Source organism: Limulus polyphemus, unplaced genomic scaffold, assembly GCF_000517525.1.
Source record: "Limulus polyphemus unplaced genomic scaffold, Limulus_polyphemus-2.1.2 Scaffold165, whole genome shotgun sequence".
Classification (NCBI taxonomy): domain Eukaryota; kingdom Metazoa; phylum Arthropoda; class Merostomata; order Xiphosura; family Limulidae; genus Limulus; species Limulus polyphemus.
Window position 1 is genome coordinate 352,048 of NW_013665775.1, and position 20,387 is coordinate 372,434.

At 33.8% G+C, this 20,387-nt stretch overlaps 1 protein-coding gene across 1 annotated transcript in view; it reads left to right on the top strand.

Moving 5' to 3' along the window:
- Positions 1-20,387, top strand: part of LOC106477410 (eye-specific diacylglycerol kinase-like) — a 150,799-nt gene that overhangs the window by 85,752 nt on the left and 44,660 nt on the right. Inside the window, exons 4-9 of the mRNA XM_022381459.1 lie at positions 7,214-7,291; positions 7,575-7,628; positions 7,898-7,966; positions 9,772-9,804; positions 13,759-13,911; positions 17,595-17,666. Of these exons, the coding sequence (XP_022237167.1) occupies positions 7,214-7,291; positions 7,575-7,628; positions 7,898-7,966; positions 9,772-9,804; positions 13,759-13,911; positions 17,595-17,666 (459 nt within the window). The remainder of the gene's footprint in view (positions 1-7,213; positions 7,292-7,574; positions 7,629-7,897; positions 7,967-9,771; positions 9,805-13,758; positions 13,912-17,594; positions 17,667-20,387) is intronic.

Below are 20,387 nucleotides of genomic sequence, written 5' to 3' on the forward strand. Positions count from 1 at the left end.
TATATAAATAAAAAAACGTTACTTGGTAAGGCTTCTAAAATGATGATTTTGCACAAGTGACCGCCCGAAAATACTCGTCTATGTGATCTTTGTACGACTTCTCTTCCAGTTACTATTTTGATAAGTGTTTACAGTTCAATGATTTCTGACACCTTCCATGAACTAGGAAGAAACGTTAGGAAAACTGTAGCAAGTCGTATTTCTTTTAATAAAAAAAATCCCCGGATATTAATAAAAATGCTTGAAACGTCTGTTCTAAATATTTTCCAGTTCCCATTATATAATTACTCCTGTTCTGTAGCAAAGCAAAAATTATTAATTAGTGTCGTAAAATTACTGTTTTAAGAAAAATATCTTTCAGTTTCTGTATCGTATAAAAGAGTAAGTATTTTAACGTTTATGTTTTTTATTCGTTTGTAAATTATGGTATATTTTTGAGCATTAAAACAAACTTAGCGGCAAAAGAACCCACATTTTATTTTCCTTGAAAATCTGAATACAAGTAATGTTTTATACTTATTCTCGGTAATCAGGTGTGGCATGGCAAGGCCAAAAAAAAGTAGTTTTTTATGCTAGTTAACCCTAAGATTAATTACTAAACGTATCTAAGAAAATTTATAGGAATGCAATAAACTTCACGAAACACGACCTTATTTAGTTGAATAATGTAGACTATAATAACCAAATATACATGTATATATGTATACGTTTACAGAAGATAAGCTATTTTCGCTTGCTTTAATTCGTTTTGTTGCAAGAAAAAAAAACGTATTTCTTGCAAGTAACCATTCAAAGAAATTAGCCATATATCTATGATTATACTTAATAAAAACACCCCTTCATTGGTTAACCATCCGATATTTTCATACTTTTTCAAACAGGAAAAGTAAACGTTTGTAATGTTATAAATATAACTTTAGTTAAGGATGACAAATAATATTTAATCTCTAAATAGGGCGACAAAGAAATGTCCTTTCTGCATTGTGGCTAAAGAATTACAAGTTTGAGATGGCGATGCAAGGTTGTCATTTCAGTCCAATTATTCCATAAATCAGCATGAGAAATGATGAAGAATTGTCCCTGAGAATCATGAGAACAACTCTTAATCGAATTAATAGTCGAATGTCGTTCATCATTGAATGGCTTGATCCATTTTTCTTTGCTATTCGTAGCCACAACTCAAAGACGTTATTTGATTTTATGTATGATCTTCTGAAACCCTGGAAAAGACACTGGATGAATCTTCTGTGGAACAAGTGTTTTGCGCAAGACAGCCATTAGTTATTTCAGGACATCATTATATTTCAAAAATGAGTCCTAGTTACATAGGATACACTAGATTTCTACGAAATTTTACTACTTCCAGGAAGATTGTTCTCTCCATTTGTGAGGACTTTATTCCTGTGGACTGATTATTATAGACTTTGTTTTGTACCATGTTTCTCTGATTTTTGAAACTTGTAAGTTTGAAAAAATCAAAAACTTAAGAGTCCAATTATTTCATTCGTTGTGAACAAATCAATGTATTGGTTATTTCTGATAACTTGGATTTCTCTGTCCACATAACAATAAAACATACATTACATTAACGTAAAACTGTGCCTATATTATATCTGACTATTGAGAAATATAGAAAACGTTACTGTATTTTTTTTTGATAACTAACAACTATTGAACACAGGCAGATATCATACTTTTATTAATGTTTAATTTATTGATGGTGACTGGACATATTATTAAAGTGCCCATTGTAGAAATGTGACCTTGTTACTGCTTATTGCAGAAGACATATATTTGGTATAATTTCGTTAATACTACATTATTAACTCTTATTATCTCTATGAAGATAGAAAAGTCGCATTTCTAAGAGTTTTCTATTGTTTTAGTTTTATTAGCGCTGAACACAGAGGACTTGTAACCAAAATAAGTGTACGATTTAAGCCTTATTACCTCTTGAAATATTGGAATTGAGGGTTGGATGACTGTGATAGTTTAACTTTAATAAGGTTGATTAGAGAAAGCATGTAAATAACATTACTATAACCATGTAACTTTATTGCATATAACTATAAAAGCATAAAATGGCTCAGATGTGGCAATGAAACATTAATGTTTTTGTTATACATTATATTCGATTAGTATCGCTGTGATGATGTATTTATATAAAGATAATGTCGGTTTCATAACAGATAAGATGTGGCTAAAACAACGTTGAATACAGAACGTATCAGAAGTACTATAGTTCAAACATTACTGAATACAAAGAGTATACGACAACAAGCATGTAGCACATTAGAAGGTATTATAACACTAAGAAAGATAGGAATTTTAAAATACCAGTAAGAACTGTATGAATAAGTTTAGTGATTTAGTATCGTTATATTACAATATCATGGTCACCAATCGTGTGATCCGTTATGTCAGTGTTTACCCAGGCCTACTATCCGAGTGCTTATGAGATTGATCTGTTCGTGGAGTAGGTTTCTGTTTAATTATTGATGAGTTTGATCCACTTAAAGGGAGGCATTTCGACTGAAAAACAAAGTTATGTGTTTCTGGAAAATGTTGTTTCCTCGTCAGCGTGCAGTTGAGTTTCTTAAAACGCTATCGACTCGGTTTCGTTTATGAGGTTTTGGGAAGTTGAACATCCATAAATCCAATCAACAAGATGAGAGTAACTCGGATCTATTCAGTGTGTAGGAAGTTTAGATACAACAGATAAAAACTCTCTAAGAGTTACCGTTACCATGGAAGTGAGCTACGTTCTTATAACTAGAGTTTCAAATTTTAAAATGATTCACGTTTCTTGTATCTAACCTTATTATTGGATTTACTTTACCATGACCGCTCTAAAACATTTTCTAGCCCGAAATTAAATGAAAAGTAAATTCTTAGGCGTCGTATTGCAGCAAAGTGTTCCCACTTTCATCTTTTGGGAGTTTTTTTTTTATTTCCTTATTTCTAATGGCTTAAGTAAAGCCTAGTTTTATGCTTGAACCAAGAAGTTAATCTCGAAATGTTTTACTCATACAATAAACTGAGTTCATTAAGAAACCTCACCTACGCATTCTTCGGCATTTCAATGTCCAGTGTATGTAACCATAGACCCGCTACTATCATATATCATGCTAGGATTATTTCGTGAATGGCTATAAAAAACGCTTGTAATAAATTGTAAAGTATGGATGCAACATAAGGGTAAAAAGTAAGTTATAATCTTGGTTTTGAGAATACACGTCTTAATGAGAAAAAAAACAAAAACTATCTTTTATTCGCTTCAGAACAATTAAATGAACTAACTTACGAATAATGTTTCATGTAGAAGATGAACATAAAATGGAAAATGTCACTGAGAATACATCTTTAATATAATACTTTCTTAATTACGTTAGAACAAAATACTTGCGGTATTGTATGGAGTACATCTACTTTTAACTCTGGAGATTTTCCATTCAATTAACATTTAGCTCAGATGAATCTTGGACTGATCATTGCTGTGTGTGTTTTTCTGTAGTATTTTTTTTTCATTAATTTCACTTATTCAAATGCTCCCCAGTGGAACAGCGGTATGTATGGGAATTTACAACGCTAGAAACCGGGTTTCGATACCCGTGGTGGGCAGAGCACAGATAGCCCATTGTGTAGCTTTGTGCTTAACTTCAAACTTAACCCGATCTTATTCGAATAAAGAACTGAATGAATAATTGTAATCACTGGTTAAGATATGTAACTATAATGTTTATAATATTAACATTTTCAAATAAAAAAAAAGATAGGTGAAAAAGAAAGCCGGGACTTGAACTTGGAACCTCTGGCTGATAAGGCCATTGCTTTATCTCTGAGCTGTCTAAGATTAAAACTCATTCTTCACAGTTTACAATGTCAGAGCTCTATACTACGTCATGGTAGGTACAAATACCAAATTATATGCAGTCTATTGACAACAAATCATACGAAGAAGTCGGTTTAAGTCTATTTCGCTTATCGAAATACGTGTTATCGATTTTTTACTTAAAAATATTTAATACTAGCAGATGCTCTTAAAACGATTCTAAGGTAATTTTCCAGAAAATAGTGATGAATATATATATATATAATGTGTAGTCACCCCGACCCCTTGGATCTGAGAGTATGTTCAATATAATTGTCTACTGAACCGTTTACAGCCGTTATTATGTGTTATTTCGATAGGGAAATACTGCCTTTCGTTTGTTCTTAAACAAAGGAGACCGACTACGATGCATTGTAAGTAAAATGTTTGGGTTTTGATTCAATGGGGGCATCTCGCATAATAAAGCGCTCAAGTTCGTTCAGTAACCACGGAATTTTTTTCCGTTAGATGCCACCGTTCCTTGTTCTTTTACTGAGCTAAAGAAAAGACAGCTACCGAAGTGATCACTTTTTAACAATTGTCATTTCTATAAGTGTCAAAGGGAAGATATTCAAATCATTTTTTTAGACATTTTACAATAAAATCGTGCACGCATATAATGAAATGGAATTATATATAACAAATATATAATCAAACATGTTCCTCTCTTTATGCGTTTTTTTTCATGAAACAAGAGGGAATCCTCAATAGCCGCAGCACTTGAAATTCTTTTAGACGGGATTACAGTAAATTTATCTGTGAGACCTTTTCTTCCTTTTTATTAGCTATATCTTTGTATGCTAGCAATACCAAGCTTATACTCGATTGAATTTTATTATTCACCAGGATCTCTACCAGCCTACCCTCAAATTGAAATTCTTTTAGGCAGGATTAGAGTAAATTAATCTATGAGACCTTAGGCAAGGTCAAATAAATCAATCGAAGTGGTTTGACCTACTGAGTCGAAGACCGTAATTAGATCTTAAATAGGTCAAGAGATGACGGAGTTATGAGCTAAAACTCTGTACTTGAAAAAACAAAAAAGAATAACTCAGAGCCGTTCTATGAGCCGCTATGCCGCGGCTGAAAATGAATAATTCTCCTTTAACTTACTATTGAAAATAAATATTTTGATATATGTCTGTATTTTTTTTTCTGGACGATTAACCGTTCAGGAGATACAATGTGTGACAGACAGACATTTGGCTGTTATATATAAAATATTATTATCGTTTCCTAACAGATTTAAAATATAAAAAGAAAATATTTCACTGTTATGTTTATAACAATGCAATACAACCATAGAATCTTAAGATTAAAGTGGTATAAAACAACAATTGTTCACAATTATCTTCTTTAAAGCATTCGGATTTCGATACCTGTGAGGGCAGAGAAAGGATAGCCCATTGTATACCTTTGTGCTTAACAATAATCAAACCAAACTGTGACAAACTGATCTAATATAATTAGTTTTGTTTAATCATTTTTTCCACAAATTAAAATAGTATTTCATTCAACCTCAATGAGATTTTAATTTTATGTTTAGTGATTTTAACGCCTATTTTCAACCTCGACTTGTGAAGCTATATTTTTAAACTGCCTCGGTTGTTAGGGGCTCACATCGCTAAAGCCTTGGTTTCGATACCCGTAGTGGGCACAACACAGATAGCCCATTGTGTTGCTTTGTGCTTAACAACAAACAAAATATAACAGCCAAGCGCGGCCATTGGTTAGTGTGTCGGACTGTGGATCTGAATTTCCGTGGTTCACGTCCCGTTATCGCCTTCCCCCCCCCCAAAAAAAAACAACAACAACAAACAAATAAATTGCGCTCCTTCCTTTATGACCATGGGTGCACTCTAAGAGTGATGGTCAAATTCTACTATTCCATTAGAATAATTTACGAGTGGGCGGTGAGGTGTGTTTAATAGTTGTCCTTAGGTTATCACTTCAAAATTAAGTACGGCTAGAACAGATAGCCTCGAGTAGCTTTGCGTGAAATTCAATAATAGTAACAACATCAAAATGTGAAACGGTGGATACTAACGATACACCTCACGCAGCAACATATATTTGTCACTTCCAGCGCAATGATTATGGGTGTTTACTAACGTGATATATGTCTGAGCTTCAAGTTCTAGGGAAACAAATGGAATATGAACATTTTAGGATCACAGATTACCCAACTTTTTTTTACCAAGAAAGGATTGTAACTGTCAGACATTTGAGCACCATAAACCTGGTAATAATTACACGAACCATATTTTAGAATTCACGTAATTTACTAGGAAGTAACACAACTTGACTTTGATATGAGTACTTATGGAAGCTGTTATGGAGTACTGTAAAAGAGAAAGCCGAAATTAGGTAAAATAATCTATTGACGTCTATAAATAACTTTAAAATATAAGAATGAAACATAAAACACCTTAATTGTCACGTGGTAAGCATTTATCTCACTGAAACAAGCTGCCAACAATGTGAGGATATAATGAATGAATTTATTGTCTTAATTTCCTTTTTAAGTTCTAAATTGGCGTTCTCTTGAACTGTACTGAGTAGTTGTTAGTCTAAATGTAATATATATATATATATACACGCACACACCCCTTTTTGTTCATTAGACCAATGACTATTGAATACAGTTCGTGCCCGGGATGGCCAGGTGGTTAGGTCGTTCAACTCGCAATCTGAGGGTCGTAGGTTCCAAACACCGTCCCACCAAACATGCTCGCCGTTTCAGCCGTAGCGGCGTTATAATGTTACGATCAATACCACTATTCATTGGTAAAAAGAGTAGCCCAAGAGTTGACGGTGGCAGGTGATGACTAGCTGCCTTCCCTCTAGTCTTTCACTGCTAAATTAGGGACGACTAGTACAGATAGCCCTCGTGTAGCTTTGCGCAAAATTAAAAAAGAAAGAAAAGAGTACAGTTCAGAAGAAAGCCGGTTCAGTGATGAACTTTATGAATAGTTTGTGTAGTGTCGAAATGTGGTCGATCAATTGAAAAAAAGATATTTCATATTATCATCAAGTTTTTATGTTAAACATTTTGATTTGGTGTTCTAAACTTTTTGATTAAAATATTTAAGTATAGTTATCTTTGTTAAGGTTTTAGATTTTTCTATTGCTAAAAATCTCCAGCTATAACGATGAATTATTCACATGCAGTACAAATGTAAAAGACTGGTGATCTAGTACGGTATATAATTTTTATTCTAGGGCTAGTTTTTGTGCGTACTTTTATCAATCTTTGATTCGTTTTGTTTTTCAAAATAATTATTTACACCTAGTTATTCTACTTTAGCAATCTAATGGGAATTGTCTATTCTTTGTTTCTAGAAACAAGGCCTTCGAATGAAGTGTACGGCTTGTAAAATTTCAGCTCACCTCGGATGTATCGGTACCCTTGTTGATAAGGTAAACAAAAGTATGCTTTAACTGTGGACATGTTTTATATGTAAAATATTACAACTAGGAATCGGTTGATTTTGAGAGTGTATTTAGGTGGTGTTTCGATGAACATGTCACTAAAGTCCCAAAGGAATACCGAATGAGGAACCATCCTTCAAAACATGTCAATATAATAACCATATTTTGTAAAATACTACGTAGTTTACTGACTAAAATATATCTGTCTCTACATAACTTTTAAATAATAACTACTGTAATATATCTAGATCCGTATTTTAATATCTTTCAGAAGTTCTGCTGCAAGCCAACGTTTAAGGATGTTGGGGTCAGGCAGTACAGAGAAGTAAGACAATTTATGACAATACAATTTTGGGAATTTCAGAACTCTGAATTTTGATTTTTTTCTGAATATTTATCTCTTACTCGTATTTCATTTAATTATATCAAAGGGCAGTAGATTAATCTTTAAGAAAATAAAAATTAGTTGTTGTTTTTTTCTTCTATTTTTGAATAGTTTAATGTGTTTACATATATCTATATATCTTTTTTTTTACTTTTGTTGTCACTGTCTTGCTTCAGTTTTGATTGTGATGTTGATATTTTCCTAACTAGCAAACAGTGATACATCACCATTGGGTTCACCGGCGCAAGCAGAAAGGTCGATGTAGACATTGTGGAAAGGTGAAAAAATTTATATTGGTAGCTAGAAAAATCATACTGTAAATACTTGAAAAGAATGGGAAAATGTGTGTGCAGGTTTCTAAGTTAAGTTTACTGATTAGAAGGTCGTACTGTGTATATATATATATATATATTTCATGATTAAGATTAGATTTTTAAATTCTATATGTTTCATGTTAACATTAAACAGTTTAATAGGTCATTCTGCAAACATTGAGAACGGTGGAGAATTTTTAAACAAACTTTTAAGTTACGATTAGACTCTTAGGAAGACCATACACTAAACTAGAGTGGTACTCAGTTGAGCGTATAACTCCGTCCAAATACATACCAATTTTCGTTCAAATCAATTCAGTCGTTTTTGAGAATTTAAGTTATGATGTGGAATACTTTCAGTTACGTAGAATTCGGAATGTTTAAAGAAGCTGCGGAGAAACTGATTTTATAAGAAATGTTACGATCGAACCCTTTAAACTTGCATAACAATGGGAAAGTTTTGTACAGATTTCTAGGACCAGGATAGGGCTTTGAAATAATAATAATAGAAAGTTTGGTTGTCACGATATTCAACTACTTGCTACGAAGTTTAATGGGGGTTCAACATACATTTAGTTTCTTACAGACTTGGGCAATTTGCAAAATATTTAAAGTTATATATCTAAAAGCTATTTATCACTGGTTTGTATTTTCCTTGAAATTAAGCTTAATACTAGGATTCTGTTCTTCCTTTTCACTTTAAAATAATCTGTAGTCTTTCAAATGCTCATGAGTAAAACGCAGACGTTCAAATCACACTTTAAAATTCAGTAACATGAACAGTAAGATAGTACATGTTTTCACTTCTTTGTGTTTGTTTGTGTGTGTGGTTGTCAGCAAGATTTCTCGATTTGGACGAAAGTTGGTGTACATTTGGGTTATGACTCAACTTACAAGGGATTAGTTTTTGTAGGGTCAAGATCAAAGGTCAAGGTCACGAAAATAAAAAATCCCTATCTGTTAACATGGGGACTGATTTTTTACATTATTTTTGCTCTATAATTCAGTCAAAAATGATCATATTTTGATAAAACTTGGTGGATTTATATAGAATATTATTCCTCATTGTCCTGCCAAAATTGGTCCGTGTCAGTTGATAACTACGGACATACGGACACATTTTTGTATTTTTTGAGAGCTTAATATGATCAAGGCTACGTGGCGGAGGTATGCGCTCTACTGAGTGCCCTCTAATTGTTGAGTGTGATACTGATGAACTAAATTGTCTGTCTCTTAATACAATGTAGTGCTTTATTTGTTAAAATGGCGTACTTGTAATGCACTTTTAAAAGTTGTCATACACGAATACTTTGTGTTTTGTTGTTATAAATCATTCTTGATATAAAGATATTTCTTTAAGCTTCAGTTAAATTATTTGTTACCCAAATTCTCTGTTTATTATTATTTTTAGAAAAGTTCTGTTACTTTTAGTGTTAACATGGTAAACATGCAGTTCATCTCAGTACAACACGAACGTAAGTGCCACTTTATAAGTTTTGTAAAATTGGTAAATTAATACTATAGTTTAGGTTATTAACTGATTTTATGCCAGTTCATACTTAATATTTTACAATTCTGTAATATAATGACATCAGACAAAGTGTGTATTCAGTGTTATAATCTTGCTTTTTTTTACATCATAATGTTTTTTGTTGTTTTTTTTTAAATCAAAACAAAACATTTCCACAACCGACGACCTTATTTCAATAAAAAATCTTCATTATCATAATCTATTTTTAAGATTTACTATGGTTTAATTATCTTTACAGGCTTTTCAGTCCAAGCTGTCATTCGGCAACAAGGTGAGTTCCGAATTTATATTATTTTATTATTAAAAATAGTTATCCACTCTTCAGGTTGCTCTAGTTTAATTTACATGAATTAGTTTGGTGTTTTCACGCTAGGTTTCTCGGAATCAAATATTAACATTAACAAGACGTGAAAAGAACAACTGCTTCCTTAAATTCATTATTGGTAATAGTTAGAGAAATTACCACAACTTGTCTACTTATAAAATGATGGTGTCAATAGGAACGTACATTATTTATACCTTGTATACCTTTTGTGTTGATGTTTTGTGCTTTCTTTGTGATAACGTTTGCCACCATTAACTTATAAGTGCATATATTTTAGTAATGCGAAACTACCCCACTGATCATTAAGACTTGCTCCCCCGTCCCGATAACTCAGCAGTAAATCTGAGGGCTTATAACGCTAAAAATCGGGTTTCGTTACTCACGATGGGTAGAACACAGATAGACTTGTGTAGCTATGCGCTTAACAACAAACAAAAATTAAGCCTTGTTTTTGACATAGCACTCAGTTACGTACTAATTATTTAGATCTATAAAAAGTGAAAGAAAACACTTCGTTTTTGCATTATCCTGTTTTTTGTTTGTTTCTTCATGTGTTTCTCCAACGAACTGATATAAAATATGAGCACAATTCAATATTTATTCATAAATACACTTGCTCTGTGTAGTGTTTAACCCGAGATTAGCAAAGTGTGGTTCTAACATACAATGTTTACTTATAGAAGAAGTCCTGGATCCTACATTAGTCATGAACTTGACTTTACGGAATTTATAAAATGTTTATGACCTCTTGGACCCATGGCGGTCACACAGACACGCACGTGCGTGTCTGTCTGTTTTTCGCTAGCTTGACTCACGAAAATATGCGCATGCGTTCAAGCACGTTAATTAATAATACCCAGGTGCTCATCCTCAGGGTCCACTTAGTATGGGTGCAAAATTTCAGTTTTCTAGGTTCTTTCCCCTTGGAACTATGGCGGTCACATTTCTTTTCTATGTGGTTTCTCGCATAAAAAGATACGCACGTACGTAGATAAGTAATAATACCCAGGTGCTCACCCTAAGGGTCCACTTAGTATGAATGCAAACTTTCAGGTTTCTAGGTTCTTACCTCATGGAGATATTGCAGCCACACAGTGGCACACACACATACGCACGCACATGTGTGTCTGTCTGTTTGTGATTTCTATTTGCAAGGAACAATTTCTTTTTTATGTTGTTTTTTGCCAGCTTGCATCATTAAAAAGATGCATACGTGCACGCACGTGGATACGATAAGTAGTATAATACCCAGGTGCTCACCCTCAGGGTCCACTTAGTGTGGGTGCAACATTTCTAGTTTCTATGTTCTTTGTTCTTAGAGCTATGGTGGTCACATATTCTTTTCTATGTGGTTTTTAGTTTCCTTACCTCACAAAAAGATGCACACGTAGATAAGTAACAATACCCAGGTGCACACCATCAGGACTTTGTATGTGTCCACAATTTCAGGTTTCTAGATTCGTTCCTCTTGGGTTATGGTGATCACACACACAGACCCACACATACACCCTTGTATTATTATAGATAGAAATCACAAACATGCGTGTCATATATCCAAGAGGAAAGAACCTAGAAACTTGGAATTTTGCACCAATACTAAGTGGACCCTGAGGGTCTGCATCTGGATATTATTACTTATCCACATGCGTGCGCGCATGTGCTTGCACGTCTTTTTAATGAGGCAATCTAGCGAAAAACCACATAGAAAAGAAGTGGTTCCTTATATAATAACTTCTAATATATAGAAAGGCCAGTGCATTTTTGTAATAATGCGCTCCAACAATGGCTTTTATTATCATGTTGCTTAGCAATAAAAGTATAATCTACTATTGTTTTTAAGAGTTTATGTTCTGAAAGTATAAAATGAAATGTATAAACTACAAAATTGAAAAAATATTTGTTGTTTTTTTAATTTAGAGGCTCCGTTAATTAAAGAGGTGTGTTTATTATTATTTAAGTTTAAAATCGGAGGACAAGTCAGAGGGAAGGTTACCTTTATAAACAGGCCACATCCCGTAAATGAGTAACAAAAGTACATAGGTTATAGTTTATGCTAAAATGGGTTCAGAATACACACATTGACATAATCATTTAGAATAAGTCAACCTAATAACCCGAGCGAAGGTGGTTTCTTTCACTAGTTTGTAGTATAAGGAATCACTTCTTTTCTATGTGGTTTTTTGTTAGATTGCCTCATTAAAAAGATACGCACGTGGTTAAGATGAGTAATAATACTCAGGTGTAGACCCTCAGGGTCCACTCAATATGGGTGCAAAAGTTCAGGTTTCTAGGTATTTCCTCTTGGAACTATGGCAGTCACACAGACACGCAGGTGCATATGCACACAAATGCGTGTCTGCCTGACTGTGATTTCTGTTTGTAATATAAGTAACCACTTTTTTTCTATGTAGTTTTTCAATAGCTTGCCTCATTAAAAAAAGATGTGTATGCGCTCGCGCATGTAGATAAGTAATAATACCCAGGTGCACACCCTCAGGGTCCACTTAGTATGGGTGCAAAATTTGAGGTTTCTAGCTTCTTTCCTTTTGGACTAATGTCAGTCAAACACACAGAACCGCTCTTTTATTATTATAGATAACGTGTACTAATAAGAATACTAAGGAATTCTAAACAGTAACAACTGTTCATGCATTATCGAAGGTAAAAATCATTCACAACAAAATATTATTTCGGAAACATTAGAAAACCTTATAAGACTTATTTTGAGATCAAAACAAAAAAAACATGTCCTGTTAAAGTATGTCCGAATTCCCGTCCCATCAAACATGCTCGCCATTTCAGCCGTGGAGGCGTTATAATGTGACGGCCAATCCCACTATTCGTTGGTAAAAGAGTAGCCCAACTGTTGGAGGTGGGTGGTGATGACTATCTGCTTTCACTCTAGTCTTTCACTGCTAAATTAGGGACGGCTAGCGCAGATAGCCCCCGTATCGCTTTGCGCGAAATTCGTCGTAAACTCCTGATGTAAGTTATCTTACAAGCTAACAAAAAATAATTAGTACAAATGCTTTTAGTTCTCTGCAAGGGAATTCGAAATTTTACATTATCATATTTGTTAATTTCATTGAGTCAAGATTACTGGATTGACAATTGACAATGCCTTTTAACACTGTGGTCTAATGCTTCGTACTTAAAGTTAGAGACGTTTAAACTGAGCTTAGCTAATAACTAAGAATTAGCATCTAATTACATTAAAAGACAGTTTTCTATTTTAATCTTTGTTTTGCAAAATGTGTGTAATAGTACTGGAATTTGGTAGAGGAAAATCGTCAGTTATGTTTTTTCTCGTATTTTGTAATTATTTAAAGACCAGCTCGAGTACCCATCCGTGAAATAGAAACTCGTTTGTAACAAAGGATAGGAATAATAAACATTAAAAGTGCAATAAAAATACATAAAGGTACCAATACTGAAAAGAAGAACATACTGTTTTCAAGAATTCTATCAAAATGAAATTAGATGGAGGGTCCAATCCTCCCCCTTCCTGCTGATTTGGTAGTTTTCTGAAATTAGATTGGGGATTGGGTCCAAACCCTTCCCCTCATGACCTTTCCCATATCATCCTGTTTCACTGTGTCAAGTTGGGTGCTGATTGATCAAGAAATATGGAAACGTATAAGGAACAGATATGAAATGATGGATCCTCCGGTGGGACAGCGGTAAATCTTCGGATTGACATTTCTGTAATCAGGGGCTCGATTCCCCTCGATGGACACAGCAGATAGCCCGATGTGGGTTTGCTCTCAGGAAACACACACGCACATAAAATGATAGATATACTATCGTGTATATTTTTCCCGGGCACACACTTTGCTTTATATAGTAAGTGAATAAAATAATTAAATTCTAATTTCAAGTTTAAATGCTGTTTCTTTTCAGGAGATTGTTGCTATTAGCTGTTCCTGGTGTAAATCAGCCTATCACAATAAAGAACCTTGTTTTAACTTGCATAAACTAGAAGAAGAGTGTACTCTGGGAATTCATGCTGACGCCATCGTCCCTCCATCTTGGATAGTCAAACTGCCACGGAAAGTGAGTACATATTTTATCATTAACTAGATTATTAGTTTATAAATAGTATCCGTTGGTTCCACGTGTTTGTGTCCGTGACTAACATATTTAGGTGATATACAAAGGTTGGTCAATGAATTGATTTCTCTTTTCGCTTATTTTAATGTATTTGCATGTAAGTGTGTATCTGTTACGAGTTTCATATACATTCTTTCTGATGTGAAATCTAAATTATAGACAGTGTGAGAATAAAGAAATAACGTAAGTAATAATGTAAATTATGTTAGGTGCGAACAAATACTAAGCAAGAAAATAAGAAATGAAACTGCTAAAATATGGAGCTTTGACCATTAAAAATTGGTTTATATGACATAGTTAAATAAAAACAAACTGTACTGAATTAAAACTGCTTAAAACTAACATACGAAAATTATAGATTGACGTGTTTTAAGGAGATTCGTATTCCCTCCAAAGTAAGGAAATCTGAAAGTATTAACTATAAAATGATGAACGTGGTATTTAGTTAAGATTTTAAGAAAACTAATGTCGTAATTCTTAAGAAGAATCAAAACGATCCAACACTTAAAACACCGAGACTTCATGTTATTTAATTATATTTTCGTAGAGAGACCTACTGTTTTTCTATTGTTTCTTCTTCATTGATTCTTCAACCAACCACTTTTCAATCGACCGCCCGTCCTTCATTTCTCGGCGGATTGACTTGAAACTTGGTAGGGTTATACGATAACTCAATAAGCCCAGACGTATTTTTTATTTTTATTTAGACCTTTTAAAGGATTTTATGGAGTCAAAGGTCAAACAATCCAAAAATGTATATTTTGGGCTCCTGTGCGGTCATATTTACAGCAATCAAGATGAAAATTGGCGCATATATAACTATTTATGCGTCCAACACATTGACGTACAAATGAGTTGGATTTGCCGATTTTGAGTCTTTTTTTGGGGGGGGGGGGGTCAGAGCTCACGAAAAAGCATAATTTTTGGGGTTTTGGTCAATTACTCTGCCATATTTTTGAACAATTTACATAGGACTTGGTACAAAGATACTTTTTTACAGGTTTTACACATTGGCAAACAAAAATGGTGGACTTGCTCATTTTGAATAATTATAGGTGGTCAAGATGTCACAAAAAGCATAATTTTAGTATTTTTTATAATTACTCCGCCTTATTTCAGCCAATTTATATGGGATCTGGTAAAAGTATACATTTTTTACAGGTACCATATATATATACTTACAAAAAGGTGGGATATGTTCATTTTGTTCATTTTACGGGGTGAAACGGTTAAATATGCTCATAATGTTAGGGGTTTTTGGTCAATTACTTAGCCTTCTTTCGACCAATTTACATGGGAATTGATACAAAGATACTCTTTGCAGATCACAAACAGAGATATAGACAATTTTGGAATTTTTCTCTTCTAGTTAATATTTCAGCGAGGAAAGTACAACTTGGGGTTTTCGTGAAATATTCGTGTCTATGTTAACCAACTTACGTGTGTATGTCAACCAACTTACATGTGTATATCAACCAACTTATATGCATATGTCAACCAACTTACATGGAATTTGGTACAGGTACTTTCAGGTTCCAAGCAGTGATATTGACAGTTTTCGATTTTTCTGTGTTTTTCACGATATATCTCGTGTCAAAATTGACCACGTTGGGATTGCGTGGCGAAGACATGATGCATTCGCCCGCGAATTTTGGCCTCTTTAATTATTTATATCCTTATTAGTAACTAAAATAGGCTATATGAAGTGTTTAATGCCAACATTTATTCTCCCTTGCATGTTGTACCATAAATGTGTAAAGAGTATATAAGGAACGTAAACAATTAATATAATACAAACTAGGAAAACTAGAAATTATTCCTTTGAAACAACCGATCCGACTTCAACAAATGAAATCCGGAAAGATATTATTGACTCTGTGGCATAACGTCCAGAATTACAACCAGAGATCCATCATAAGTAACTTTGAATAACATTAAATAGTTTAAGTCTCAGACATCATGCCAAACCAAGTCATAAGCGTTCTTAATATCTAAAAACACTGCAACAGTCGCATGGTTTTTAAAAACAATTCGAGAGGAACGACCCTAATGTTCGAAAGTCTACCCATATTCATACTAAATATAAAAACATTATTTTCAAAGAAAAAAAAAAGGCCGGCTAAATGTATAGTTTAAGTGGCTAATAGAACAACAGTTTTTAGGGTTGTTAAAGTGTTTAACGCTATTATGAATAAGCGTGTTGAAAGCAAACTTAAAATTAGAGATATATTATTCACCTCCAAGAGAAAACGTACACGTCACAGCTAACCGGGCCCGGCATGGCTAGGTGGTTTGGGCGCTTGACTCGGACTCTGAGGGTTGCGGGTTCGAATCCCTGTCCCCCCCAAACATGGTCGCCCTTTCAGCTGTGAGGGCGTTATTATGTGACAGTAAATCCCACTTTTCGTTGGTACAAGAGTTGGCGGTCGGTGGTGATGACTAGCTGCCTTTCTCTAGTCTTTCACTGCTAAATTGGAGATGGCTAGCGCAGATAACCCTAGTGTAGCTTTGCGCGAAATTCAAAACAACCAATGAAAACCTTACATTCACTAGCATCATGGCCGGATTAAGCTTAGTGGGGTTCTAGGCTTTGGGAATAATAATATTAATAACTCACTCTTGCCTCTATTCTATTAGTTTTTTTTTGTTTTTTTTTTACCTGGGTGGCCAGCGGGGCCTGGGCGTAGGTGGCTTACACGTTAATCCGGTACTGACTAGAATAAGTCACACTAAATAAAATCTATACAAAATAACAAAAAAGTGTTTAAAATGGTCATTAATATATTTGCAGCATTGACAGTTATGAAGATTTAAAGAATCGGGCAACAACATTTCTGTTAGTCTTTACAATCGAATGTGGTTGTAAATGTAGATTCGATCTATTATTAGGAATATGAGCGCAAAAACATTACCATTAATAATTGTTTTTCTTTTGAATAGTTTTTGGATTGCACTATTCTCTTTATTGATGTTTGGCTTGAATAAAAGATCAGTTTATTGATGTTTGGCTTGAATAAAGGATCAGCTCAATATTGATGATAGAATGAATTTTGTGGTTTATTTCAAAGTCATTAATATCGTAGTTAACAGAGAACATGAAAACAAAAGATTGTATGATGTTGGTAATCTTTCTAATACAGAGCTATTGGTTAAAGACATTAGCAGAAAAGTCAAAACGAAGTGAGCCTCCAAGTGGCACAGCGGTGCGTCTGCGGACTTACATCGCTAGAATCCGGGTTTCGATACCCGTGGTGGGCAGAGCACAGATAGTCCATTGTATAGCTTTGTGCTTAATTACAAACAAAACGAAGTGTGGATGATGCATCATCCATCTGCACGACTTCAGTTATTATTTGTTCAAAGAAACGGTCTTGGATATTAACGTTTTAATACTAAAATAATCCAAGTGTTTACAAAAATTAATATCTTCTTCTTCTGTATAATGATATTTTATGTAGGTACCAGGCAATATTGGGTAGTTTTGGACTATGTCAATTTAAACGATTACAGGATATGGGACGAACAGTGCCACTATTGTTTCTGTCTTTCTTTATAACGTGAAGTCGTTTTATCTTTTTCATAAATCCGCCACCAGTTTTCTTCAAATTGTTGTCTCGTTTATGTAGGGATCTTTTAAGTCATCTCTTCGCAGTTCGCCAAAGAAAATAGGATCACCAAAGAGAAAACCCAAAAAAGAGGTAAGACGTCAAATTATATTTGATGGTGATCAACACGAAAGAGTGTATGTTTGTTCTAAAAAAATATATACATGTTTTTCTGTATACTTATTTTTGGATTTTGGAAAAATTTAATCTACTTTTCGAAAGATGAAGTTTCAAATATGAAATTCTTATTTGGTTTATAAACCCCTTTTTAATGAGAAATCTAGTCTGTAGTCCAGACTGATTTTAATTGGGGAAAACAAAGCTTAAAGATTTTAACAATATTTGCTTCTCCGTTGTTAACCCAGTTTTCAAAATAGTAACAATAATATTCTATTTTCTATTTATGGAAAATCAAGTTGTATCCGTTGTTTGAAAATAATTTTATGAAGAGACTTTAAGATGTGTACATAATTAAAAGAGCAACGTGTGTACGTGCGTGGGAAGCTTTTTAAACTTCGTTAAACTATGAAAGAATGAAACTAAGAATAGGGAAGTACGGACGACGTCAGTAAATGCGTATAGGATGGTTGTAGAGCGTACTATGCATTGCAAAGGGAAAGGAGTTTGGATCTGTCATCTTTCAACCCATCTCATGCAGCAGTGTTTATGTGTTAAGGTTTTGTGTGTAAATTTCTTCATTTGTTTGTAGACAGTTAGAGTACCGGTACCGTCATTGTTTTGAAATTTAATACTTGCCCCTAATACCGAGGTTTTGAAATCATTGCTAAATCTGGTGTCTCTTACTATATAAGTCGATTGTTTTGTCAACATTTAACTCAAACACTTGAAATATTTAGTGGGTATCACATGTTGTAGAATAAGTTTAATCTTGTAGTCGTTGAGACGTCCCGCACGGCCTTCATTTCGTTAAGAACCCTACATACCTAACTTATTACGTGGGTAGTCTAGGCAGGTCGTCCCCTGCTGGAACAGTGGTAAGTCTACGGATTTACAACGCTAAAATCAGGGGTTCGATTCCCTCGGTGGATACAACAGTTAGCCCGATGTGGCTTTGCTATAATAAAAACACACTAGGCAGGTCACTTAATTGTTTTAATGATTTTAAATACACATCACTGCCTTTAAATTTATAAATTTTATGCATTCAAATACAAAAAAAAAATGTTCCGCACGCGAAGCACGAGTGTTCCCTCTAGTAACATGATAAGAAAATACTTTAATTGTACATTATATGTGGTTATATTATGGTTTTAAAAGCTGTACTTGATTTATCTGATATTTTAATGCACACTAATGTCTGGAGTCTTTACGGTCTAACACTATATCATTTTTTTTTAATTTTCTATTTATACGTAAGGGCGATTTTCTGGTCTAATTCAAATGGGTTGATTTTTAATTTGATGACAACAATTACGTTTCAAACAATCACTTGTAGAAAATTAAGTAAATGATAACTGATATTAGCGTAAACGAAACGAACCTCATTAGAAATCATGAAATAGATTAACAAAATATTTTCCACTTTTAATTAGCTGTACATTGATCTAGTTTAGCTTATTGTGACACCTTACATTTGAAAATCAACTGTAACAGTTGTGAAACTTTTACGCGGTGTCTTTAGTATAAGTCTGTTTACAACACGTTAACCAACTACACTAACAAGCCATAAGATGTATTGTACGAACAAGAATGTGAGTATTATATTGTTAGATTGGACGCATTCTGGTTGACAAGCAAATAATGCTTAAAACACATCCACCCCATAGAGACTTCAATGGAGAAGATTAAACAAGTTTTTTTTGTGTATGTGTGTGTGTATGGTTCCTGCTGGAACTATTAAATTGACTTATGTTATAATAGCCTTCTTCTTGTACGAACTAGTTCCAATTGAAATGTTAAACTAAGATTATTTCTTTGAAAATTATAAAGTAATATCAATGTAGAACAAAACTATAAAAATCCACCACTCAGAGGCTTTAATGAAGCTTTCGTTTGTATCAGATTGATAAGTACATGAGGTTAAGGAGACGTAGTTTACTTCAACAACAACAATCGAAATCTACGTTCGCATAAGGTATTCAGGTGCCATGACTTCCGATAGAGAACTATTAAGATTCGTAATAAGCAGCAGATTTCAGATACGTTAAGCAGATAATACATTAATGACGGATAGTAAAGGAAAATAAGTAAATACAAGTGTACAGATGAAACCAAATCCTCATTTGTATAACAAATCAAGTATTGCTAGGGTTCTAGTCAGGCTGTTTGGCTTGGTGGTCCTGTTATATGACTAGTTGACTCCTGAAGTAGACAAAGATATAGAGAGAAGAGCAGGAATGAAAATGATACTGCATTGTTACTGGCCAAAGTCTTAATTCAATACCCCATAATCCCAAATTGTATGTACTTCAATGATTAATCTTACTATGTATGTTCAAGGGAGCTATACTTCCCGCTCAAAGTAGTTGATAAAAACCACTGTATTGCACTTTAAATTTGAATATGGCCTGAACCGGAGGCTAGAGATGATACAGAATCAGGGTCAAACAAGCATAAGCTTTTACTGAGTGACCGTTTGCATTATAACTTTTGTCTAAGATTGAGTTGTAGCGCAAGCTTACGACCTTTTTCAACTTGTTAACAAATACGTTAACTAATTATATACAGAAAAGTTACATGAATAGTGAAATGTTGTTTTTTCTGAGTATGAAAGGATGAAATATAGCATTTTTTTTTCATCTATGAAACTCACGCTACAGTATTATTTGTATTTGTAAGCCTAGTGAATTACTT